The sequence below is a fragment of the Parambassis ranga genome, chromosome 19 (assembly GCF_900634625.1).
Source record: "Parambassis ranga chromosome 19, fParRan2.1, whole genome shotgun sequence".
Lineage (NCBI taxonomy): Eukaryota > Metazoa > Chordata > Actinopteri > Ambassidae > Parambassis > Parambassis ranga.
The window spans coordinates 23841958-23868933 of NC_041039.1; the positions used below are offsets into that span (position 1 = coordinate 23841958).

At 49.4% G+C, this 26976-nt stretch overlaps 1 protein-coding gene across 4 annotated transcripts; it reads right to left on the bottom strand.

Annotated features, from left to right (window-relative positions):
- Positions 1–4747: 4747 nt before the first annotated feature.
- Positions 4748–26172, bottom strand: cmip (c-Maf inducing protein). Of its 4 annotated transcripts, none has more exons than XM_028430281.1 (21): positions 25297–26172; positions 16936–17061; positions 16149–16199; positions 14930–15091; positions 14313–14354; positions 13954–14016; positions 13770–13850; positions 13242–13345; positions 12984–13088; positions 11537–11968; positions 10591–10656; positions 9170–9196; positions 9028–9076; positions 8484–8591; positions 8278–8394; positions 7898–8038; positions 6572–6619; positions 6333–6479; positions 6143–6248; positions 5991–6061; positions 4748–5892 (listed from the first exon to the last, which is right to left on the bottom strand). In XM_028430281.1, exons 1-21 carry the CDS (start codon positions 25603–25605, stop codon positions 5839–5841), a joined length of 2409 nt encoding a protein of 802 aa, XP_028286082.1. In that variant the 5' UTR covers positions 25606–26172; the 3' UTR covers positions 4748–5838. The 4 variants fall into 4 exon arrangements, with proteins under 4 accessions (XP_028286082.1, XP_028286085.1, XP_028286084.1 ...); XM_028430284.1 differs by lacking the exon at positions 25297–26172 and adding an exon at positions 22722–22842; XM_028430283.1 differs by lacking the exon at positions 25297–26172 and adding an exon at positions 17330–17741.
- Between the last annotated feature and the right edge of the window lie 804 nt (positions 26173–26976).

The window sequence follows — 26976 nt, forward strand, 5'->3', positions numbered from 1 at the left end:
TAAGGTGTTCTTAATCCATCCATCACAGCAGACCAGGTGAGGAGAGAACTGAAGAGGCTTCACCCAAGGAAAGCGGCGGGCCCCGACAGGGTGCCTTCTCATCTGCTGAGGACTGCGCTGCTGAACTGGGGGAACCACTCCAGCATGTCTTCAACCTCAGTCTGCAGCTGAGGAGAGTGCCTACCCTGTGTAAAACATCCTGTGTTGTTCCAGTTCCAAAGAGAAACTGCCCTCAGGAGCTGAACGACTACAGACTGGTGGCACTCACATCACAGCCGATGAAGACAATGGAGCAGCTCATCCTCGACCTCCTCAAGCCCCAAGTGCATCAGGCTCAGGGTTGTGGCTGGACAACAAGCTGGACTGGACATGCTGTACAGACCACCTGTACAAGAAGGGCCAGAGCCGTCTGTACTTCCTGCGAAGACTGGGAGCCTTCAACATCTGCAGGAAGCTCCTGTGGATGTTCTACCAGTCTGTGGTGGCCAGTACACTTTTTTATGCTGTTGTCTGCTGGGGGGGTTACATAAACAAAAGGTGTGCTAACAGGCTGGACAGACATCAGGCTCTGTGGTCGGCATGAAGCTGTTCTCTCTGGTGACTGTGGCAGAGAGGAGAACACTAAGAAAACTTCTGGCTATCGTGGACGATGCCAGTCATCCTCTGCACACTGTCATCAGAGCTCAGAGAAGCCTGAACAGTCACAGGCTGCTCCTCCCCAAGAGCAGGACCAACAGACTCAGAGACTTCTTTGTCCCCCGATCCATCAAACTTTACAACTCTTTACTTTACTTTACAACAGCCCGCCTGATACAACACACATGCAATAATCCATCTGTACCATCTATGCTGGGGTGCAATGTTTGTACATAATTCCTCTTATCTTTTATTTTTTACTGTACTATATTTTATTCTATTTAACTCTTGCTCTGACTGTCGGTGTTGTATTGCTGCTGGTACCCAAATTTCCCTGAGGGACCTTCCCAAAGGGATTAATAAAGTCTATTCTATTCTATTTTATTCTAATAACCAGAGCTTCACTGTCCTTGAACATGTCTTGCATATCAGTGGTATTCAGACTAACAAACAGCAGGTGGTGGTGTGAGGTAGCTGACTATCTACAGGGAGCAGAGGCTGCTCTGTGAACTGACAGGCAGATCAGCCTGTCAACAGGAACACAGGCCGCTTCACTGCACTGTGTTCACCCATGACTGCAGCTCCACCCATCCAGAGGGTCATATGGCTGAGGACACTGTTCCCCTGCTCTCAGGCCGCTCTCACCACCATGGCCCAGCACGCAGCAGTTTGTGGACTGGAGCTGAACGTGGAGAAGATGAAGGAGATGGTGGTGACCTTCTGTAGGAAGCAGAGGGAGCTGGCTGCAGCATCTGTCAGCACAGTCCGCGGGAAGCCAGAAGATAGAGGAGGAGTACAAACATCTGGGAACAGGACAAACGTTCCCAGAGCTGTCCTGCTCCTCAGCGCCCCGCCACCGCTGCTCATCCTTAGACATCTTACAGTTGTTCCATCGCAGAATATGTTGTAGGATATAGTTTATATGTATGGTCTATTATGCCGATGCTACATGTTAGCCAGCCATGCTAATGTTTTCTTCTGCTTTCCAGAACAGAACACAAACGCATCGACTGAACTGCAAATAACTGTAAAACACAGTGTGCTGCTTAGTATGCAGTGTGTGGTCTTTACAGCCTCTGCTTTATTACAAATACGAACACATTTAGGCCCCGTTCACACTGGAGAAAGTCATTCCAGCTAGAGTAGGATTGAGCCCAGACAGCCTTTAAGCTGGATGCGTTCAGACCTATTTTCAAATCTGGCTAGCACACAGTTGTGTCCGCACTCAATCCGGCTTCATCCAGCGTGTTTGCTGTTATCCAAACCACTAGGTGGCGCCTCGTAATATGGCTAATAATGTGGCTAGCCAGATTCGCTAGCCACATTTGCGTTCACACCTGAGCCACATTTGAGCCAAGCCTGAAATCAAACTGGATTCAGCCGGATTGGAGGTGTTCACACTCAGAAAAAAACACATCTGGATTGATCTGGATGCGGCCAAATCCTGCTTAAGCCCCATTTTTCCCCCCAGTGTGAACGGGGCCTTACTGCTGTAGCACCAGCTGCTAGTTAGCCTTCATCGACACTCAGCGGTTTATTTCCTCTGCGGCGCACTCTTACTACGTCATTTAATTCGTGGTGCTGATTGGATAGACAGTTATTAACAGGTGGTTCAACCAATCACCTACCGACTATAAGTTCTAACGCCCCTGGTCTTTTGCAAAGACTTTCTTTGGTTATCAGGTGATGTAGTGGGTCGACTCAACAAGTACAATATTCTGTAATAAAAACAAACCAGAAAGCCATGATGGACTCACGTGAGCAGCATTTAGCTGATAATGACACACTGTGATTAAAAAAAACCATGTGGCACACATCATTGAAACATATTCACAGACAGTTTATTTCTGATTGAAATTATTTCACATCATAGTTGTTATTTTGTCGGTTGAAGATCTTTTTGTATTTTTATTACAACAGCCACAGAGCAGCAGCAGCAATAATAATAATAATCATAATAATAACCCAGCAGGAGAAGCAGATCAATGCGACCGATAGACTGAAAAAGAGAGAAACATGGCGGGTGTCCCTTTTTCAGCTGCCAAAAACAGATTTTTACCACAAGGAATGGGAAAGTTTTTCAGTCTGTCAGATTCATGCGGCGTCGCCACATCTGACCCGGATCCTTTCATAACAACTGTTAAGACTGGAGCACAGCTGTACACAGACACGCAGTACAAACCCTTTACAGTTTGTGTAGAGTAAAAAAAAAAGATGAGGGAGAAAGCGCAGTGAGCTCCACAGGAAACAGACAGGAGAGGCGTTTCTATTCAACCATCACAGTAACACAGAACCCTGACCTTCACATGCTGCAGCCCCACAGGGCCCGCCTCATTAAAGGAACAGTTCAAAAAAAAAAAAAAATGCAGGATAGACGAGATGGGACTGGTTTACATGTGAAGCTTCAGCCATTAGCCTGTTAGCTTAGCATAGAGGATTTTGTGTCAGGTCAAAAGCCAAACTATTCTCTGATGCAGCAGGAACAAGTCCTAAAACCACTTCCTGTCCCCTCAGTGCGTGTGTTGAATGTTAACGTGTTAGCACTTCCTGTGAGGCTCCCCAGGTGAAAGATTTAGATGTTAGTGGTAGAATTTTGTTGTTTATGCGGTGTTGTCCTGATGCTAAGCTAACAGGCTTCTGGCTGTAGCGTCACATTAAACATATAGACATGACATAAAGTGTGTTTTTCTAACAGTCGAACGTTCCTACATTCACACTTGAAAACCTTGGGGATAAAATGAACCTACAGTAAAGTCAGTTTGCCGATTGTGGATCCACAAACTTTATTTGAAGTTGATGAGTCAGCGTGGTCCACCTGTGATATGATTATCTCAACAACATTCTTTAGGATTTTTTTTCCATATAAAAATGGCCACATTGACACGAATAACCCTCAGCTTCAGTCCAAAAGTGCCAGAAGTCTTATTGGCTGTTCATAAAAATAAACAAAAAACAAAAATCAATCAAACCTCGACCAACAGGTCCACGGCTAGATCCTGGCAACAACCAATCAGAAAACAGTTGGAGGGATCTCTCCATTTCAGTCCTTCACCTTGGCGACATAGTGATCAAACCCTTTCATATTTCAAACCTTATTATAAAATAAAAAACAAACATCAGCGACAGGAAACAAATGATTAACATGATCAACTCAAAGCAACACTGGAAAAGATAACATGAACTGATTCTTTTAGATTACAGTGCACTTTGTGTGAAATAAAAACAAAAACAACCACACACGTTAAGATGAAGGCAGCAGCAGCCCGTGATAAACAGAGGCCGCCAGAGAAGAGGACCAAGATCCAAAAAGACGGGAGAGATGGCTATATACAGTCGTATGTACAGGATATGAAAGAGAGACCTGAAGGCGGCCGTACACAAACCTGTGAGTCCACAGGCCAGGCGGGAAACTGTCATGGCACCCAATAAATAGGAAACAAAGTGCCTGGCGGCGCACGGCGTCCTTTGAGGCCTCAGCCATCCGGAGCATTCTGCGGGTCGAATAAATAAAACGGATGGAGAGACGAATCCAGCCGAACCCCAAAGATCCTGCAGGAGCCGCGCCTCACCGCCAGGTGGCGTCCTGTGGGAATGTAGGCGGGCGAATCAAAGGCGCCTCCGTCCAATCCCTTATGAGCCCATATGTACAATCTGTCCCTCTGACGGCCTGACGAGCAGTCACGTGTTATGGCGTCATATATAAATACAGCAGAACGATTCAAAACAGGTGCTGTGACGCAAGCAACGCGTCCACCAGAGGGCGTGCTGCCCCGCGGGCTCTGACATCGGGGGCGTTTCTCCACAGGCAGGAAACAAGCGCACCAAACGTTTGGCAAGTGTCCCCCTTTCAGAAAATCCTTCCAAACCGCCTGGTATGAAAATATACACGGCCTGTCAGCTGGTGGGCCTGCAGCCTGCGCCCCCGTGTGCGCCCGGCCTTCCTCCATGTTGGCTTCTTGGGATTAAAAAAACAAAAACAGAAACAGGTCCTTTGTACTTCATCAGGAGGTTTAAATGTATAAATATCAGGCAGTCCCAGACCGCCCGCTGCTGTCTGATCACCAGCATGAACCCATCCTCCCAGACGTCCCCGCTGTCTTCATGTTTTATATAGAAACACACGATAGATATGAAAGCACAGATGTCTGGAAAAATATGTCGATAAAAACATTTTTCTCTTTTTGTGTGTTGGATATGTACAGAAGAGGGTCGAGGCCGCTCCAAACCGATCTGAGGGTTATCAGCTCTTACTCTGAACTCTGAGAGGCTCACCTTTCCTCAGAACTCTGACATTAGTCTCAGAGTTTGGACATTTTTATACAATTCGGACTGAGATTAACATCTTAACTTTTTTCTCAGATTACATTTCTTTTTTTCCTCTGAAAAAAGTCATAATCCCACTTTAAAATCAGAGCTGTGACCTTTTCATCAGACCTTCAGACTTTTCTCATGAGTAATTAAAGATCAAAGTCTGAATACATTTTTAAGTCAATTCTCACTAATCTCAAAATTCTGTTTTTGATTTTTTAGTATTTTAAGAATTCCATGCTTTCACTTAAACCTATGGGATTGAACTCAGACTTTTTCTTTATCAGAGTTTTTGAATCAGAATAGGTTTGAGAAAGAAGCAGTAACCCGACATGTTGACAGCGGCCCTGATCCTCTTCTGTAAATATGAGGGTAGGCACAGTCTTCTTCTCTCTGAGGTAGCACCTCATTTTCCCAATCTGACCCCGAAAGCTGAAGCCCAACAGAGCGAGGCCTCGTTGACGTGTCCGCTCGGAACGCTACATCATGGATCGGATCGGAGAAGAACCGGAATGTGAGCCTTCAGCCTTCGAGGCTCCTGATAGGACGGCGTCAGTTCAGGATTCTTCCTGAAGGGGGGGGGGGCACTATATGACATGTCCGTACTGTCCTCTGATCAGTAAAAACAAGGTCCTCAGATCAGAGGTAAAGTGTTGCTTCCTGCTGACTGATTCAGAGCAGGAGCGGCCATAATGAAGCTGATGAAGGCTCCTCCTCCTCATCATCAGAGATATGAGGCGATTCTCACACTGCTCAGAGTTCCTCGTCTGATGATGGCGTTGATGGAGATGACATCATGAAATATGTTTGACTGTCTGTTAGTGTGTCTGTGTGTGAGTGTGTGTGTGTGTGTGTGTGCTCGGTCATGTATGGACAGTGGGTGAGCTCGGTCAATCACCAGGCCTCCGTGTATCGCACGTCCACGTCCTTCAGGTTGGGCAGTTTGGCCTGCACGGAAACACACCAGCAGATCACAGGTCAAAGATGAGCTTTTGTGTTACCATGGTTACCAAAGGTACAGCATCGTCTCAGCGGTCTGATGTTACCTTCAGGTCCTCGTAGGTGTCGGCGGTGAGCTTGGTGCTGTTCATGTTGAGACTGCACAGACTCTTCATGGCTGAAACACACACACACACACACACAGTTAGCTTCACACGTTAGCGTGTCCTCCTGTGGCGGTGCAGCAGGGCGCTCTTACAGCTGAGAGCCAGAAGACCAGCGTCGGTGACGGGGGTCTCACACAGGTTCAGGACCTGCAGACAGGCCAGGTGCTCCGACAACAACCTCAGTCCGGCATCCCCGAACTAAGAGAGCAGAGGACACACATCAGATGCTGTAGCTGCTCTGCCTGTTTGTGTGGTTGTGTGTTGTTTTGTTTGTTTGTTTACCTGTGTGGACCAGAGGTTGAGCTGTTTGAGTGACGGCAGCTTGATGAGCTGCTCAGCACAGGCACTGGTGACGTTGGTGAAGGCCAGGCTCAGGTTCTCCAAGTTCCCGAAGGAGCCTGAACTCAGCAGGCGAGCCAGGTCAGCATCCTGCGGCAGAGAGCAGAGGTCAGGGTTAGGGTTAGGGTTTGATTGGACAGAACAGGATGAGCTATGGTGTCGCGGCGGCAGCGTGAACTCACCGTGGACTTGGAGGGCAGAGTCAGCCGGGTGGGGCCTCCTTTTCTTTGCTGTTGGAGGGGGGGAGGAACGGGCAGAAAAGAAAGATGGCGTCAGAGCAGGGAGGTTTTCTGACAGTAGAGGGCGTGTGTGAGCAGCTGCAGGCGTGCTGCATTCAAGGCTCAACCAGGAAATGGGACAAAATCCAGCTGACATCATGTTCATAGTAGTATATTAGGAGTATTTTTTCTTTTAATTTATTTTAAATGTATTTTATTTATTTATTTATTTATTTATTTTTTTTTGGGGGGGGGTCATGTTTGTCCTTAAATGTGATGACTTAAACCGTCATTACAACATATCAGGAGGACGGGTGATGCAACAGGACAACAACCCAAAGCATGGAAGTAAACAACAACAGAATGGCTTCAACAGCAGAGGACACATGTTCTGACTGGGGTCCTGGGGTCTGACCCCCCAAGGCTGTGTGCTCAGTCCACTGCTGTACACCCTCTTCACCTGCGTCCCCTCCCATAGTAACACGTCCATCATCAAGTTCACTGATGACACCACCGTCATCGGGTGGATCCCTGGAGGAGCTGAGGCAGCCTACAGAGAGGAGGTGGCTCAGCTGCTGTCCTGGTGCTATATAGTATTGACCCGAGGAAGAGGAGAGACCAGCCCGCCCCGCTCTACATCAACACCAAGCAGAGAGTCTGGTGTGGGAGCGGCTCCATTCAGCACAGGAAGGCTCTCCAGCATGTCATTAAACAGCTCAGTTCATCTGTGGAGCAGCCTCCCACCTCTACAGGACACACGACATCCTCACACCGCTCACACTGCTCACACTCCTGGTCTGGAGGACGCTTCAGCAGCGTGGACGAAAGAAGAAACCAGACGAAACAGCGGTTTCTGTCCACAGGCCACCAGGCTGCTGAGCGTTTATCGTGTGTCACCATCAGTGCTCAGTGTGACCTTTGCTGTGCAGATGACAGTAAGGGTCCTGGAGACCACGGTACATGGGTCTTGTGACGTCCCCTGCAGCTTTCACTGTATTTGTGTCATGTTTTCTCTCACTGAATTAATTTTTAATATGTTAATTGATCCATTTTCTGCTGCTCGTCTGAGTCTGGGTCGCATTAATTTAAATAATGACATCACAGAGGCATAATAACAGATAATTGCAGCCTCTGTGCTGTTCTTCCTGCTCATGTTCAGCTCGGAGGCCCAGTCACTCTGACTGCTCCTCTTTCTGCAGCAGAGACCACAGACACACAATGACAACCAAACACCTGTCACACATTCCTGGAGGTTTGTGTATATCGGTGTGTGGTGCAGCAGGAACTCACCAGCTCCTTGAGCTCCCTCTGCCGGTCGCACAGCTGCTCGTACATGCGGAGGCCGACCCCTGTGCTCTCCAGGGTGGAGATGATCTGCAGCTGAGTGTCCTTGTTCTCAATGATGTTGTACTCCAGCATCAGACACAGGATCTGAAAGCAGACGTCAGCATCAGTCACTGCGCTCTGTGTGGCTGAGGCAGCTGGTGTCTCCAACAACACAAAAAGACCCCGTGACTAAATAAAATCAAATTAACAAAAAGTTCATAAAACCACAAAAAGGAAAAAAAACAACTCCCTCCAGAATTATATCCCACACAACCACAGTCATTTCAAAACAACACAAACACTGAGTCTGGGGCCTGCATAATTAAATGTGATCACACACACACCTCCACCATGGTCTGGTTTCCTCTCAGGGCCAGCAGCATGCAGGGGCCCAGCTTGTTCTCCGCCAGAGAGAGGAGGAACTTCTTGGTCTTATAACAGGAGCCCATCAAGATATGGACCTGGGGGGGAGGAGGAAGAAGGAGGGGTCACTTCACAATCACAAGTAGTGTCCGTGTGTGTGTGTGCGCGCGCATGTGTGTGCACTCACCATGCTGGCAAACAGCTCCCCGTCGTCGTCGCAAGCCACGCCTCCTGGACTATAGAGCTGGAACCAGCCATCTTTACCTGAACGCACACTGAGCAGGCAGGAGTGGACCTGAGGACACACAACACACAGGATAAACCACTGAGACACACACAAACACACACACACAATGAACCACTGAGACACACACAGACACACACACACTGGATGAACCTGTGTTACACACACAGACACACACACTGGATGAACCTCCGATAGACACACAGACACACACACACACAGACACACACAGACACACACACACAGACACACACACACTGGATGAACCTGTGTTACACACACAGACACACACACTGGATGAACCTCCGATAGACACACAGACACACACACACACAGACACACACACACTGCATGAACCTCTGTTACACACACATACACACAACACACAGGATGAACCACTGAGACACACACAGACACACAGGATGAACCTCTGACACACACACACACACACACAGGATGAACCTCTGACACACACACACAGGCTCACCTCCTGCCTCGGGTCCTCTGCAAACCTCTGAATGACATACTTCAGCTCCCTGTTTGGACACAGACATGGAGACAGACATGGAGACAGACAGTCAGCAGCTTTCAGAGACAGTCTGAGATGTTCTGATGTCTGAGTTACTCACTTTGTGAATTTGGCATGTGCAAGAGCCCTGCAGAGACAAAGGAGAAAGGTGAGACTTAAACATGTCTGAACTCAACAGAGACAACAGACACACAGCTGTGAGGCCCAAGACTGCAACTCCCAGAATGCACTGGGCCAGCAGCTGCTACAAACAGCTGGCCAGAGTCAATACAGCCAGAATATATGCTGCTTCTACACTTTGACTTCTGCTCTGATTACAATGATGAGTGTGTGTGTGTCAGAGGTTCATTCTGTGTGTGTGTCTCTCCATGTGTGTCTCTCCGTGTGTGTCTGTGTGTCTTTCTGTGTGCTGTGTGTCTGTCTCTCTGTGTCCGTGTATGTGTGTATCTATGTGTGTGTCTGTCTCTGTGTGTGTGTCTGTGTCTCTCTGTGTGTGTCTCTGTATCTCTGTGTGTGTGTCTGTGTGTCTCTCCGTGTGTATCTATGTGTGTGTCTGTGTGTGTCTTTCTGTGTGCTGTGTCTGTGTCTCTCTGTGTCCATGTGTGTGTGTCTGTGTCTCTCTGTGTCCATGTGTGTGTGTATCTATGTGTGTGTCTGTCTGTGTGTGTGTCTGTGTCTCTGTGTGTCTCTGTGTCTGTGTGTGTATCTCTGTGTGTCTTTCTGTGTGTGTGTCTGTGTCTCTCTGTGTGTGTCTCTATGTGTGTCTTTCTGTGTGTGTGTCTGTGTCTCTCTGTGTGTGTGTCTGTGTGTGCTGCTGTGACTGATTGTGTCCTCGGCTGCTGGGAGTATTGTTGCCTTCACTAATGACGCCTGAAGGCATCGAGTGCTGCAACAGTGGCACAGGTGAGAAACAGGTGCTGGAGGAACAACAATCCACGCTAATGAAGCTCTGGATCAGCTGGCCAATTACAGACAGCGCTCTCCGCTGCTTACAGCCAATTACAGCGCGCCCTCTGGGGACAGGAAAGACGCTCCTTCTCCTCAAAACCCCCCCCGGAGGCGCGGTGAGGTACCTCAGCTACGTCAGCCTGCTGAGCCTCTGTGGGCCTGCGCTACAAAGCCTGCACGTCCTCGGAGACGGCGACAAGAGATGGAGCGAGGAAGGTCTGAGAGGCCCCAGAGGCACTGAGGGGTGTGTTATGTAAAGCTGTGATTCTTTCTAAAATATTTTTATTTTATGAGAAACAGACCCACAAATTTTTGAAAGAAAGCTCATTTATAATCAAATAATAATCACTACTGCTTTCTATTTTTCCATTGGCCCCAAAACACAGATACAAAAACCATCCAAAGAGTGAAGGTGAGGGCAGCAGCTGGGTGAAGGCAGGGGCTGGGTGAGGGCAGTGTGTGGGTGAGGGCAGTGTGTGGGTGAGGGCAGGGGCTGGGTGAGGGCAGCGGCTGGGTGAGGGCAGCGGCTGGGTGAGGGCAGCGGCTGGGTGAGGGCAACCCGTGGATACTCACTCTTTGGGGAAGGGGATGGGCTGCAGCAGGCTGGCCAGAGCAGGTCTCCAGTCGTCGTAGTCGGACCTAAACAAAAGAAGGAGAGCGGAGCCATGAGGGGCAGGGAGTAACCTGGAACAGAACAAAGGGACAGAAACCCGAGTGGCGCCATGCTGACGCAGGCGCACGCCGCTGATGTAACGCAAGCTTGTGTGGCCTCGGGTTACTGTGAGTTAAGTAACTCCGTCTTTGTCACAAATGCTACAAACTGTTGCTTTTCAGGCCGGCCGGCTCTGTTACGGCAGAACACTCACGTAACCGCTGCTCCACTTTCACACTGAGATCGGCACGGCGGCTCGTACACTCGCTCGGCCTGTTTACACCCTGATCAGCTGACGTAATGTCACCTTCACTAACTGGGACACTTCCTGGTCTGCTGACGTGTAGCTTCTGTCAGACTGTGAACAGAGTTGCAGGTCGGCCTCGCTCTTCATACAGCTAAAGCGTCTCATCATTGCTCGTATGTCATAAAAGGACAAACAGAACAACCAGGTAGAGCTTTCTGTGATTTGATAAAGAAAACTGCAGTCTGACCATCATCATCATCATCATTCATAAGACCCATGTCTACATGCTGCCCCAGGAACCTCCAAAACAAGTCCACACAATGCTACACTAACATGTTATGATAACGTCCAAAGAGGGCGGGTAATGTTAGCATTCTGAGTCCTGTTGCTAACAGTAGATATCATAAAACGAGCTAGCTAGGCTTGTGGTCACTTGTGGTATTGCAACAAATTAAATCTGCAGGGTGAGAATTAACATGATTTATTTAGCATTAGCATGTTAGCCAACATTAGTTTATCTTAGATGCCAAAGAACTGTCTGTTCAGATGTCGTGTTTAGACGGACATGTGCAGCCTAGGTTTATGGTGTTGCACATCGACAGCTTCCTGTGTGAACTCACAGCATCTTGAGGATGAGTGCGAAGCAGCCGAGGACGCGGTCTGCCTGTGCCGGCAGCTGGATGGACAGAGTGTTGACGGCCGGGCTGACCAGCAGGCAGTCGATGAGGTTGGGCTCGCTGTCGCCCCCTGCTGGCTTCCGCTTGACGTTGGCAGAATTGTTGTTCCGCTCCAGCTCCACCAGGATCTCGCTGGAGTTGACAACAGAGGGGGGAGGGGAGAGGGGTAGAGAGGGGGTGGAGGAGGTGATGGGGTTTGCGTTGGCGGGGGGAGGCGGTGCAGGAGGGCTGGGATTGGCAGAGAGCGGTAGCAGGTTGGCAGGAGGAGGCGTCGGAGGCTCGGGGCGCAGCAGGCGGAGCGGCATCGGAGGCTTGCGGTCGTTCTGCTGCTGGCAGCCGTTTCTGATCTCCTTCAGGCTGGGAGAGTTGTCCCGACTGTAGGGAGGAAGAGGAGGAAACATCAGTGAAGATCGGTAACGAAGGAGGTCTAAAAATATCAGAGTGATGACGGAGGAGGAGGAGGGTGGAGCCGGGAGAGATGGCTGCCAGAGAGATGGCTCCTGTGTGAGCTGCAGCTTTGGAAAAAGCGGCTCTTCTCTGGGGTGAATGAAGCTGAGGGACAGCGGTAATGATGCAGGGAGCCGCCGCAGAGCATTCAGACACGTTTAAAAATAAATGATCCGACAGAGATCGACTGGAACCAACAAGTCCCGTCACTGCATGAATAATTAACCACATTTCATCATCAACTGTCAAAAGTTCAGCTCTTTGTTTTTAATGATTTAATGGAGCTACAACTACTTGATTTGATTGGAAGGTTAGCACATAGCCACTAGCATGGTGGTAGACCCTTTTAAAGCCAACAAGCAGTTAGCATATCGGTAGATGATCAGAAATCTAAGACGGAGCTGACGTATGTTGCATTCAGGGTGCATTAAAAAGGAAGCAGGCCCCTCACACGACTTCAGGGGGAATAAACAGAACCCTGTTATGTACTTGATTATTTTCCACTGATTGTCTTTCTATCAGTGCTGCTGTGTCTCTGTGGGATCCTGCAGATTGGTTCAGAGCTATAAATGGAGCATGATGCGCTCTGATGACCGCACTGTTATGATCTGCTCTCCTGGTAACGTCTCCTTCGTATCAGGCCTGCGAGATGGTGGGAAATGACCGATCATGTGTTTGTCTAATCAATGAGAGCGTGGAGGCAAACAGGAGGCCGCCTGTGAGGGGTTAAAAACAGCAGCCTCCATTTCAGGTTCTTTTCTGCACAGGCAGCAGTGGAGCCACCCGCGGGGAGCTTTCCACGCCGCTGACCTTCAGGACCGTCGGAGCGGAGCCGCCAGACATGAGTGGAAAAGTAAGAGGGTGTGTGGAGGTGGAGAGGAGAGTTTACACACTGCATCCTGTTCAGGAGAGAGGCGTGTGTGTGTGTGTGTGTGTGACTGACCTGTTGATGAACTCCTCGTAGCAGGAGTAGATGGCAGCCAGACACACAGCCACCAGGTTTGGCAGGACGCGTGGGTGTGGGCACTGCCCTGTGGGCCCGTGCATGCTGCAACACACAGAGGGAGGTGACCTGTTAGCACTGGAGCTAAAGCAGCTAGCTCACATTAGCTACATTAGTTTCCTGGTGTATGAAAGCACAGACAGACACAGCCAGGGAGCAGCTAGCTGAGTGATGAGTACGACCCGCTGACATGCTCACCTGTGGACAAACTTCTTGACGACTTCCATGCCGGCGTTCAGCTCATTGAGGGCCAAGATGTACTCCTGAGTGAAGAGACGCAGCCGAGGACACTTCCCAAAGTCCTGAGGACAGACAGGTCACACACGCAGACAGAAGTTAGACACATACACGACCTGAGTTTCATCCTGTGCCAGGAGAACGGAGCCTTAAAGAGGCTTACAGAACTTCCCTCTGATGCTGAAGACTCTCATGTGACACAACACCAGTGCATGGAAACATTAGCAGTAAACCAAAGAGGAAGTGCGCGGCGTGGACCTGAACAGGAAGTGACTTCCACTCTGATCTGTGCTGGGAACAGAAGGGCTGCAGGTTCCTCTGTGAGGCAGCCAAGCTGCATGTTAACCCCATCAACTCCAGAGAGGACTGGGCCTGATCACTTTACTCACTAAATGTTTGGTTCATAATTCATAGCTGAAGGTTACTATGGTAACACTGGTGTGGATGATTCAGTACTCGAGTACTCGGTGACATTCAGAGGTGTCTCACCATGTTGTGTTTGAGGATCCTCTGGACCACAGGAGTGAACACTTCGATCACGACCATCGACCGCGGCCGCTCCCGACAGTGCTGCAACACACACACACACACACACACACACACACACACAAGTGTCAACAAGAAGCCTGTTCACACACACACACTCCACACCGTCCTACTAGAGAGGACTCACCTTACAGAAGAACTCACACAGGTCAGGTGGTGGGTGGTTGTTTTCCAGAAGAGGAGCAATGGCCTGCACACACACAGACACACACAGACACACACAGACACACACAGACACACACAGACACACACAGACACACACAGACACACACGCACACACAGGCACACAGGCACACAGACACAGAGGTGAATTCTTTCATATCTCTTGTTTACTCTGACGCTCAGACCTGCTGTAGTAAAAACAGATCAGGTTCTGCTCTGTTAGCACCGCGTCACATCAACCACAATCAAAAACACACAACTTGCACTGCACAGTCTGAAGAACCAGCAGACGAGCGGTTAATGATTAAACCTGAGTGAACTCACCACGATGATGTTCTCATGATCCTGAGCACTGAGGTTTGAGTTCTGCACAGAGACAGAAACAGCAAGGGGTTAACAGGACGAGGCGGAGAGGTCGTGATTATCAACGATGATTAACACACGACAGTGAGAAGAACCCAGCTTCATACAACATACAGCAGGCAGCAGGCGGAGAGCATGTATGAAGCAGTGCTGCCATATTTATCTGATTAAAAACATGTGAACATGTGTTGGTTAGCCTTTAGCCCTTTAGCCAGTCCAACTATAACCGAGGCATCCTATTTCTATGCAAACACATGTATGTAACAGTAAGCTAACAGCTGACAGACATTTCAAAATAAAAGCTGTGTGACATGTGTCAGAGCTAGGTGTGGTGAGCCAGCTGTCCTGGGAGGAAACAGGACGCCCTGAGTCAGTGGCAGGCGTCTCCGAAGGCGCAAATATTCAGGGTAAATGTCTGCACAGCCGCAGGCCGCAGATTAAACTGGCATAAGAACAGAACTCGTGGTTGGGCAACTTCTGACTCTCAAAATTAATTTAAAGGAGTAATAATGAAACACTGATAAGACACATGTTGGTCATGTGGAAAGGTGCTTGTGTGTGTGTATGTGTGTCGCTACCTCTGCCAGCAGGGTGGAGATGATGTGCAGCGGCGCCTGGTGGATGGACTCATCCTGCAGCGGTGAGGTCAGAGCCATGTCCACCAGCGCTCGGATCTCCTTCAGCACCACGTCCCAGCGACTCGGGTTATTCAGGACTTTGCGGTACTTGTAGATCTTTTTCTGCCGGAGACACAGTGAGAACTCTGAACAGCGGCTCCCTGAATATTCCAAAGGTCCTGAGCAGGAACTGGCCTCTCCAGAACCCGAGGACTCACACAGGGACATCGTGAAACAGGGTCTCTCAGGTCTTCATATCATGTCCAGTCTGACCTTTCCGTTACAGCTTTTCTTCTCCTCATTGTCATTTGTTTACCTCCTCAGAGGAACCCAGATGCTGAGTCTAACCAGGGGAGGTTCCCGCTGCCTTCAGCTAACCTGACAGTTCCTGCAGTGGAAACATGCTTTCTGAAGGAACCGCAGAACTCAACCATCCACTGCAGACACACCGAGCTGTGTGACTGAGTCTGACTCACTGACTGGAAACAGCCTCAGGAGGAGCCTGCTGAGGCTGCAGGCTGACCTCCTGCTGAGAAAACACAAGAAGAAGAACCGCTGCCTGCTCTGATGAGTCTGCTGCTGTGGTTAAGGGTCTCTGAAATCTGAAACTGCTTTAAAGACCACAGCCTGAATAAGACCAGTGTGGGACCTAAGCTAGAACCTTGGAGTACAGGACAAGTCATCCTGGAGCTCAGGGCTGATCTCAGCCTCAGACGTTCACATCACTGATGCTTCAGCAGCAGCTGTGTGATGTAACATCGAGCAAGCATGGAGCAAAGTGAAGGACATCTGCAGCAGCGCGTTGACTCTGTGGATTCATGTGATTCTAAAGACAAACAGGAACCAGAGCCTCCTTCAGCTGACCTATGAAAACTGCTTAAATCTTTATGTCATGGTCTTGGAGCGGAGTTATTATTGTGAATGTGTTACAGTGAAACCACAACCAGGAAGTCACTGTGAGCTGCAGCTTCCTCATTCAGCTCAGTGAGCCCAGCGTGTCTGCGGCCGCACTTTAAATCCATCAGAGGCTGCGTGACACCACCAGGACTGTTAATCCTAATGACAACGAGTGTGTATGTGTGTGTTTGTGTTTATGTGTGGGGTGGGCAGATGTTAAGCTGCACTGTGATGCTTTAATGAGGCTGATGAAACAAATCATGAAGACAAACAGGCTCCTTACCTTCCACTGCAGTGAGTGAAACCACTGGTCCCTTAAGTAGCTGTTTGCAGCCTGCAGAGAGAGAGAGACACACACAGACACACACAGAGACACACACACAACATAGAAAGAGACAGAGACCAATGACTTGTTAGATTTCATCCTTAAAGTGACCAAAAATCCCAAAATTCATTTTAAAGAACAACGGAACAACGGACCACCGGCAAAACCAAGCCTGCTGTGTGTGTGTCTGTCTGTGTGTGCACGTGTCTGTGCATGTGTGTGTGTCTCAGTGTGTGTGTGCCCAGGTTACAGACAGGTCAGGAGGAACAGTGTGTTCAGTACAGTGTGTGCTGCCTTCTCTCTGATAGTGGATTTATTCATTTCTGTGACATCACCACATTCAGACTGCATCAGCGACACACAATCAGGAGCGTAACACAAACCTTCATCAGAACGACAAAACATTGACAAAGTTCTGACGCTACACACACACACACACACACACACACTCTCCCTCCACTGAGGGTTTTTAGACTGTTTAAGATGTGAAGATGTTTTGGGGCCGCATGAACAAATCAGCTGAAGTGAAGACGATGTGTGTAAAAACACACAACAAGGTCCTGTCAATGATGAAACATAAAGAGATATGTGTGTGTGTCTGTTTGTTGCTTTGTTTTTACTGTGTGGTTTTTCCTGTGGTCAGTGTGTGTCTGCAGCGGTGCAGCCGTCCCAGGTCTGTCGTCTTATTCGTGGACATTTTGTGTGTCTTTTCAGCTGTAACAGTTGTGAAAGAGTGTGATCATACCTGCAGCAGGACGGTGCCGCCGGGGAAGCTGAGCTGGACGCAGTACTTCGGAGCGTTGTCCCACGAGAGGAGCTGCAGGTCCTCTATGGAGCTGTAGGACAGCGGCGCCTCCATGTACCCCGTAGGCTGAGAGGAGGAAGAGGAGGATATTAGTCCAACATTCACAGTATGCACCGTGTGTTTGAACAGAGCCGCAGGAGAAGGAGACATTTATTTTCACTGGCAGTCAGCTGGAAAGACAAAAAGAAACACGCCAGGCTGACCTGCCCTGAGTAAACAGCCGGCCCGACGCACAGGGCGCCTTTATCAGCCGGCCAGCCGCCAGCAGAGCCCGGGACAGAGTGGAAAATCAATTTAGCAAAAGCCATTAATCAAACAAATACACAAACATCACCTAGAACGCATCAACACACACACACAGCTGCTGACTGGGGGCGGAGCTCTGATCCCGGCCTGCAGCTCAGTAACAGCCACAACCTGTTTGCTTGTCTCAAAATGAGAAACGCTGACAAATGACCACAAAGTTTCCGGTCTTCAGAGAGTCTTCAGAGAAGAGTGTGTGTGTGTGTGTGTGTGGGGACTGAACAGATAAAAATATCGAGGCCGAGGTGAGGGAGACTTCTTTAAGGCTGCTACACTGAGACGTGTGAATCATCAGCTGATTTCCCCGTCAGCAGCGTGTCGATGGGAGAGTTACTGTACAGCTGACGTCAGCCTCCCTGATGGAAACAGAACTCTGCCTCCTTCTTCTGTTCATGTTTCCTTCAGAGGACAGAGGCGTCCTCCTCCTGTAAACCACAGTGACGTCTCACACACACACACACACACACACAGGAAGAACTGCATTCTGTGAATCCTTCAAAGCACCGTGGTGTCATCAGTGAACAAAGGTAGGTGTGATAACAGACAGCTAACAGAAGATAAATCCAACAGTGCCTTGTTGGGTGTAGATTTAAGAGTGTGTGTGTGTGTGTGTGTGTGTGTGTGCGACTCAGACTGAAGCGGGAGGAGACTTTCAGGAAGTGCAGCATCTAGCTTCTGGAGGAACAATAACTACACATGATGACACACAGCTCACTGAGCAGGCACTTCCTGTTTCTGTGTCACATGGTCTTCCCTTCCCTTCCTTTGGTTCGGTTCACATTGTTGAGGATTTTTCTCCTTTAAACACTCTGGAAATACCAGATGAGCACAAAATATATCCTAATTACCCAACATTTACCACATTTAAGAATCAGTTCAGCATTTCCCATCATGATATCAGGTCAAGTCAATTCCATTTCTTTTTAATTTCTATATAGCACCAGATCATAACAGAAACCATTTAAGAACCTTTCCTATAGAACAGGTCTACACCTGGTTCCTTTATTAAACACTAAACAGCTCATGTTATTTATCTTATTTGCACGGCAGCACGTCATTTCTGTCTCTGCGAGGTTGTGGTTGAGGCACGATGTGTGTATACACACAGACACACATGCACAGACACAGAGTGTGCGCACACGTCGTGCGCACACTCCCACCGTCGGACAGAGAACGACATGCTAGTTGGATGGCCTGAACTACACTAGGCTAAGCTAACGGTGCTAATGGTTTTTATTTTTGCCATTGAAATATGCTGTTTACATCCCGCTCTGTGAGCATTGACGGGACCAGCGGCAGCTTTACGCACGTTTGGACGCAGAGTGCTGTGGGTCTCTCTGCCCGAACATGTGCCCCGAACCGAAACACGTGTACCGAACGGTTCGAAATTGTTTTCCTGAACCGTCCCACCCCGAGATAGACAGCTACCGTTAGCATACATGCTAACACAATATATCTGTCTAGGGACTACAGATGAACACTAGCCTTTTGGCTAACTGGCATATTTACAGTGTTCATTAATATGCACTGAAATAAACACATGAATGTGTTGCATGACGTCAGTCGTGCCAGTAAAAAGCATCAGCCGTGTTTGTTTACGTTGGGTCTGGTTCTGAATGCAGACAGGAGCCAGATGTTTGTGGCTCTTTCTGATAGGTATATGAGCACGGCTCCAAAGCTGCGGCCCGCGGGCCCCGTGCCGGCCCCTCTGTGACTCCACTGCTGCTGCTTTCAGACAGATAAACATCTGGTCTGTGGCTCCGCTCAACACAAACACTCACAGACAGGTGGTTCTCCTCTGTATGTGCATCCATCTCTCTCTCCCTCTCTCTCTCTGTGTAGAGCAAACAGCCAGCACCCCCCCCCCCCCCTCGGGTGAAGAACAAACATGCTCTTCCTTTATGTTCCCCTCCCTCCCTCAGGGTCTGTAATTACAGACGCGGTTGGCAGTAAATGTTGCTTCATAAACGTCGGCTCCCATCACGAAGCCGCGTGACGATGTTTCAGGTTTTCTGGGAGCAGAAGCAGCAGATGACTGACGGCGTGTGTCTGAGCAGGCCGAGCAGAAAGCAGACAAACAGAAGCGACTTCAATTTTCTGATAACCAGCCGAGGTTACCATAGATACTCCATCCTGCAGAAAGCACTGCCTCCCTCTCTCCTCTCTCTTTTACTTATTCTGCCTCTTTCTGTGGGGCTTTTCATGCTGGAGGAGGCTGCGGCTCCTCTTGTCTCCTCTCCTCGCTGCTGTGTTGCCATAGAAACAGGGGAATGGAGATGTATGTTATGTTTTGTTGTCTCCAGGGAGAAGCAGACAGAAAGCGATGATGGAAGGAAAGACAGAAACAAAGTGTGAGCCGCGCGCGGCGGGTTTTAGAGGAAGTGTTGGACACTTCGGCGCTGATCCTTCCTCAGTATTCACACGTCAGGACACATGAAAACAACCTGCAGGTTCCTGCAGGTCTGTGCCCTCATCGTGTCCGTGTGAAGCATCAGTGTTTGTACTGTTGTTCAGAAAGCAGCAGCACGAAGAGACACTGAGCAGCGGCGGGCGCGTGGGGGTGGGGCCTCCCGCTGATGACAGGCCGGGGAAAAGGCAGCATACAGATGAGGAAGGAAGAGAAGAAGAAAAGGAGGAGGAGAGGAACAGCTGACTGAAGGGAGGATGAGGAGCCAATCAGATTTTAGATCAGAGCTCTGAAAAGTCAGGAAGCCATTTCATAGGTCAGTGTGAACACGCCCGACTCAGCAGGTATTGATATAAAATCAATAATATCTAATCTGTCATAAAATTCAGAGTGAAACTTCTTCTGTTCAAAGAGCTCTGAGTTACTTCCTACATCCTCCACTTCCTTTTTACCCTTTTTTTTTTTATCTCTCCGACTTCCTCGCTTCCTTTCCTTCTACTTTTACTTTCTTCACTTCCGTTCTCGTCTCTCTAACATCGTCCTGTCCTTTCTTCTAACTCCTCCTCCCCTTGATCTTCCTGATCACATTCAAAAACAGAAACACAACAACCCGTGTGTGTGTTCGTATGTGTGCGCTGCGACCACAGGCCTGCTGCTGCAGACAGATAGCGAGCGGATGAGAGGGCAGCACATTTCTTCCTGTTCCCGTCATCATCATCATCATCATCCTCTCACATCCTGCAGTCTCATATTTACCAACAACAGAAGGACATTCAGCAGCGACCCAGATTCCAGGGGCGAGCGAGGCAGCGTGTTTGCTCAGAGACCCCCCCCCCCTCGCTGCGACCTGCAGATGGATCACAAGCCAACATAAACACGTCACATGCTGCGTTCAGTCACACCGAACAACTCGTGCCAAGCGGCCGGACTTTAAAGAGTCACTTCCCTAAACCAGAAGCTGCTCTGCTTCTCCATTTGCTTAAAGGCCTGAAGGTGTAAACACACAGCTGAGCTGCCACGTGTGAAAAACACACTACCCAGAATGCAGCTGTGACAGAGTGACGGTCTGAAAACCTTCCTCTCTTAAAAGTCCTTTTAAAGGGGTCAAACATGGATCAAATGTTGAACACAACGTGCGCCAGTGTCCTGATGGTCAGCTGTTAAATGATCAGTTTAAAGGCACACATTCAATCAATAACTGTTAAATATGTAAACTGTTTATAATGTATATATCTTTTATTGGTAGCCTATTTTATATTGTATATATCTTTTTCCTAACTTATCCCTTGCTGTCTGTATGCCGTTGCAAAAATGCAATTTCCCCATTGTGGGACTAATAAAGGTTTCTTAATCTTAATCTTAATCTTAACAATGGAAAAGAAAACAACATACAAGCTACACAATGCATTCAATGGCTCTGCAACCAGCAGGAAGCCATGATGGAGTCACATAACTGTCTGACCTGCAGCTTTCACAGATTCAAAAACACGGAACCTGTTGTTTTCGTATCAGCTTCATCTCTCACACAAGTTTCAAACTGTAAACAGCTGGAACTCGAACCCAAACACTGCTGTAAATCACACACAGGTTGGATGCTGCTGAGCGGCAGAAGCAGCAGAGGAGGAGGAGGAGGATGCTTCTATTTGGGATTTCTCGGTTTTGCTCATTACCCCCAATATCTCTGCTTAAAACTGTTGCTTCTGCCGACGTTCAGCAGCGAAACGTCTTCAACACACAGCGAAGTGCGCTGCACGCTGCAGTGGGAGAGCTGTGTGAGGACACACACACGTTTCTCGTTAAGTATGAAAAGTTTGTTTTGTTCTTGCCTCCTCTGGAACACGAACAGATTTCTCTGTTCTCTGGAGTATGTACCAAGCTCTACAAAGCACTTTTATTTTATATATTTTAATTTTTTACAGCAAGGGGACATCAGAGAAAAGTAAGAACCGCATTAATCGAGTAAGATTACATCAGTTCGAGGGTCTAAATGTCGGTTTCGATATATTTCCGATTAATAGCCCAGCCCGAGTTTTACCTCAGTCTAGAACTACACATATTTCAATCCAGATGTTTTCACACATGAAGCTGCATTTATGTTAGCATCTGTTTATTAATAATCATAAATTATATGTTCAGGAGTGCATGAAGAAGTTCTTTCAAAGTAAAAGCTTTTAAATCAACCCTTGAACGTCGATGTATGCGCGGTGAGAGCCGTTCAGAGTGTGCCTGGATTCACTGAGTAGAGGTCTGTGTGACTGCAGAGCAGAGAGACGCTGAGCCCGTTACATCAACCTGTAACCACGGTAACCATACACAAAGACAGCGCTGCAGCCTCAAGATGTTTAAAGGACGTGAAAATGTAAAAATGTGACCCAAGAGACTAAAAGACGAACAGATGAGGAGGCCAGAGCGACGTGTTCGGACAGGAGCGGCGGAGCCTCCAGCCTGAGTGCCGTCAGTGTTATCTCTGCACCTCAGCGTGAAGCAGCTGCAGAAACCCGAACATCATGCAAATGCTTCCACAGCTCAGTGACATCAGAGGAAATGCAAAGAGGATTACACACACACACACACACACGCTGTTCCTCTCCTTCAGCTTCCCCAAAACACTAAAAACAGAGTGAGCGCCGCCGCTGCTGCGTTCAGCTCTACTCTAAATATCATAAATCAACAGGGCTGAGAGCGACTGCAGCTCAGCGCTTTGCCTGATGGCTGCATGGTTCAAACACACACACAGGCACAGGCCGAGCGTTCAGTAGGTTTAAAGTTTGAGCAGAGCTTCCTGTCGTTGTGTGTCTCTGTGTGTCTTTGTGTGTGGCTGAGTGTGTCTGTGTTTGTCTTTGTGTGTCTTTGTGTCTGCGTGTGTGAGTCTGTGTGTCTCTGTGTGTCATTGGGCTGCTCTCCTATCAGAAACCTTTTAATTCTAACAAACTGTTACTTTTCTTAAAAACAGCGGAGCAGTGATCTTTCTCCTGACCACAGGTCGCTGAGCCCTCCCTGATTGGTTCCTCCATACCTGTAATCAGCCAATAATCTCTCTCCTCTCCGGCCCTTTGTGAGCGAGGTGCAGCACAGGAAGTGCATTCTTTCAGCAGCGCCTTCTTACGCAAATGTGATGTAGGTTAGTGACTACAGGTCTGTCAGGAGGAGGGTGAGTCACTTTTCTCCCTGCTGCTGCCCATTGAAACTTCTCACACACACACAGAGAAACATACTCACTCACACACACACACACAGAAACATACTCACACACACACAGAAACATACTCACACACACACACACACACACACACAGAAACATACTCACTCACACACACACACAGAAACATACTCACTCACACACACACGCTCGCCTTCGTTCCTGCTCAGCTGAGGCAGCATTGAAACCACAGAGTTGAGTGTTTTGCTGTGGGACCGTCCTGGCAGCATCTCAGACGTTCACAGTCATCTCAGCTATGCAGCGGGCGTGGGGATGTGAACCGGAGCCGGCGCTTGTTGCCGCCGCTCTGGAAGTGGCCTCTCTGTGAGCGAGCGGGCCAAACGGGTCAGCATTGTTCTGCTGCCCACAGAGCTGCTGCTCTCAGGAAGAACACACTCATGCTGCTGGAGGACAGGACTTTTAGATTTTACTGAGTCTAGTTGGAGTGAACTCTTTGTTCTGTAACATACATTAAATGCACTTGATGCCATCAGGGACCATTGGGAAGCACTCCTTCCTGTTTTTACAGTTTCATGATGAATGCTCTGATTTTGACCACCTGGCAGAACTGTTGTTGTTTTTTTAAATGGTTAAAATAATATTCTGCCTCCAAATATTCCACTGATGTGAGTCTGTAGGAGACGATCTGAGCTGCTGAGCAAACAACAGGAGACGTTCACAGACTGAACAGATAAGAACAGATCATAATCCATCAACCACACAGCATGGACTCATGTTCCTCTAAACCGTGAACGTACCGCACTGTGATTCACTGTCAAATGGGAAGCTGAAGGTTTCCCCACACTTCCTCTGCACCGAACAGCAGACCGCCAGCAGCAGACCCGCCTCTCTGGGAAGCGACCAGACGAGCGGAGCGGCCAAAGTTCAAAGGCTGCGGCGATCAATAAAGAGTCACTGACAGCACAGAGGAGTGTGAGCAGTGCTGCAGAATGTCCCACAACAAGACTACAAACATGTCCACACACACCTGAAGGCAGCTCCAAGACGGCCTGAGCCTCACTTCAGCTGCAACAACAACACAACCCGTCTGAGAGGACGGACACATGAGAGCTGCTGACAATATGTAAATATGACACTCTATAACATCGTGATAAAGCTGCTTGGATGAGCAGCGAAACGTCTTCAAGAAAACTCTACAAGTCCAGACGCCTCGCTTCAGTCTTCTCTACGAATCATCTCTGAGCTTTGCACAAACAGCATCCTCCTACATCTGTTTCTCCTGAAGCCATGTTGCCGAAACTGTCTGATGGTCCAAACTCAAGAAACCAGAGAGCGACTGAAGTGTTCAAGCATCAGCAGCCACATGACGAGCACGGCAGCTCTTCACTCTCCTGCTGAAAGTAGGTTGGATCTTGGAGGCTTCTGGCTCCACAGCGCTGACGCTGCAGTCTGTGCAGCCTCCTTCACTTCCTCACAGCAGCTCCTATGACCTCACTGACGATCAGACCAAGCCAAAGAGCCGAACAAGAAGTGCAGCACAACACAGCGCATGCTAACAAGCTAACGAGAAGCACCGGAGGCTGATGAACAAAGCTCAGCACTTAATCTGACAGATTATTATTATTAGATCGATCAATAAATAGTGCTAAAAAAATCACCAATATTCAGTCTGAGAGACGGGCATGAAGTTTTCTGTCTGCATCAGAGCGTGTTCCACCCACAACAAGCCATGAGAGCCCAGGCTGAGCACTGAGCTGCAGAAAAGACACACAACAGACACACAACAAACACACACAGCTCACAGCATCACATTCATATTATTACATGTTTTAATCTGCTGTAAACCAACAAGGAGACACAATCCAGGAACACAAAGTCTCAGAGACGCTGCTCTGTGTGTGTGTGTGTGATAGGCAGACTTCCAAAAGCCTCACACAAGGTGTGTTGAGAAAACAATGAGTCTGACTGTGTGGAAAATGTCAGAAGTGTTGATACTAACAGGAGGGGAAATACAGGCTGTTATTATTCAGCTGATCACACACACACACACACAGGTTAATAATCACACAGAAAATAATCAGCCAACCATCTCACAGACTCACACACAGGCCTGTTTTCATTGGCTGCATCAGCTGATCAGTGGGACCTACAGGCCGCCAGAGAAGGAAAACACTCAGAGACGTCTCCCCGTGCGCTCGCGCGCACACGCACACACACACACACACACACAGAACAGCAGTGAGATCCAGACACCTTCAGAGCATCCAGGAGCCAAATAATGAGCCCCCACACACGGTGCGTCCTCTGCTCACAGGAGGCTGCGTAATCTGTGCGTAATCTGAGTGCACGTCCAGACAAGAAAAGACAAACAGCGAGCTGCCTGTGGAATGCGCGCACACACACACACACACACACGCTGTGGCTCACTCACCGTGGCTGAGGTCAGGCAGCTGTCTGTGAGCGTGAGGTGGTGCGGCTCCCACCTCCGCAGGAACTTGGAGGTGAGGATCTTGCTGAGGAAGGTGCGCGGGTGTTTGAGCACGCACACCTGGATGTCGCCCTCGTTCAGCAGCTTGTAGCGCATCCCGCTGCAGTGGTGCAGGGGCCGCTTGCACGGCCCCGCGCCCAGCTTGCTGTTGTTGTTCCCCTCCGACATCTCGCCCAGCAGAGGCTTGTTCTCCTCGCACTGGTAGAACTGGTTGTTGTGCAGCTCGCCGCCGCCGCCGCCGTTGAAATCCATCCTTCAATAATCCAACAGTTTATCGTCTCCGAATGTCGCACGCAGGGAGGGGGCGCGAGAAATCCGACATGTATATAAAACCAGGAACGGGTAAGGTCGTTCAGACCGAGCTGGAGAGGGGGTGGGGGGTTACCTACCTACCAACACGACCCAGACAGGCGCGGAGCCGCCACGACGCTGCTCAGCTCACACTGCAAATAATCCACCATTTTCCTCCGCTCACAAAGCCCGTGAACTGTCTCCACGGCGCGCGTCTCCTCCCCCTCCTCCACCACCACCAACCGAGAGCCACTCAATATGTTAGGGCCATGGCCTTCTCCGCTCCGTCCGCCCCGGAGCCCAGCGCGTAATAATCCACACGGACAGCGCTCAGCGGGCAGCAGGACGCGACGCGGGGGTCCAGCGGCGGCGGGTCGCGGCTCCTGCGTGAGTTTTTGCGGTCATTACAGGCTCTGCGCTCCGCTTCCTTTTATTCGCTCTTTCCTCCTGTCTCGGTGTGAAGCAGCCAGCTCTCTCCGGCAGCGCCGCGCCGATTGGTCCCTGCTCGTTCATGTGATACCGGACTGACGTCAATGGGGAGGCGAGCGGATGAGCCGTGTGTCTTTTGCGCTTGAGTGTCTGCCGAGGGCGCACGCTCCCCCTCCTCCCCCCTCCCTCCCTCCTGCGCGCAGAAACATGGAGGAGGGCTCCACTGGAGCTCCTTTCTCTGGAAAGCTCGTCGAGATCCAGATCATTTTCCAGGAAAGCAGCGCGAGGCAATTTACTGAGAAGCAACAAGTGGGCGAGGAGCAGGAGGAAGAGGAGGAGAAGGAGGAGGAAGAGGAGCAGGAAGAGGAGGAGGAGGAAGAGAAGGAGAAGGAAAAGAAGGAAGAGGAGCAGGAGGAAGAGGAGGAGAAGGAGGAGGAAGAGAAGGAAAAGAAGGAAGAGGAGCAGGAGGAGAAGGAGGAGGAAGAGAAGGAGAAGGAAAAGAAGGAAGAGGAGCAGGAGGAAGAGGAGGAGAAGGAGGAGGAAGAGGAGCAGGAAGAGGAGGAGGAGGAAGAGAAGGAGAAGGAAAGAAGGAAGAGGAGCAGGAGGAAGAGGAGGAGAAGGAGGAGGAAGAGAAGGAAAAGAAGGAAGAGGAGCAGGAGGAGAGGAGGAGGAAGAGAAGGAGGAGGAGGAGGAAGAGGAGGAGGAAAAGAAGAAGGAAGAAGAGGGAGGAGGAGGAGGAAGAGGAGGAGGAAAAGAAGAAGGAAGAAGAGGGAGGAGGAGGAGGAGAGAGAGGAGGGAGAGGGAGGAGGAGGAGGAGAAGGAAAAGAAGGAAGAGGAGCGGGGAAGAGGAGAGAGAGGAGGAGGAAGAGAGGAGGAGGAAAAGAAGGAAGAGGAGCAGGAGGA

Coding starts and splice junctions, on each gene's coding strand:
- cmip (XM_028430281.1), bottom strand. CDS start 25,605: ATGGATTTCAACGGCGGCGGCGGCGGCGAGCTGCACAACAACCAGTTC. Junction 16,200..16,935: donor GCGGCACCGTCCTGCTGCAG/GTATGATCACAC, acceptor CTCTCTCTGCAG/GCTGCAAACAGCTACTTAAG. Junction 9,077..9,169: donor GCACATGCCAAATTCACAAA/GTGAGTAACTCA, acceptor GTGTCCAAACAG/GGAGCTGAAGTATGTCATTC.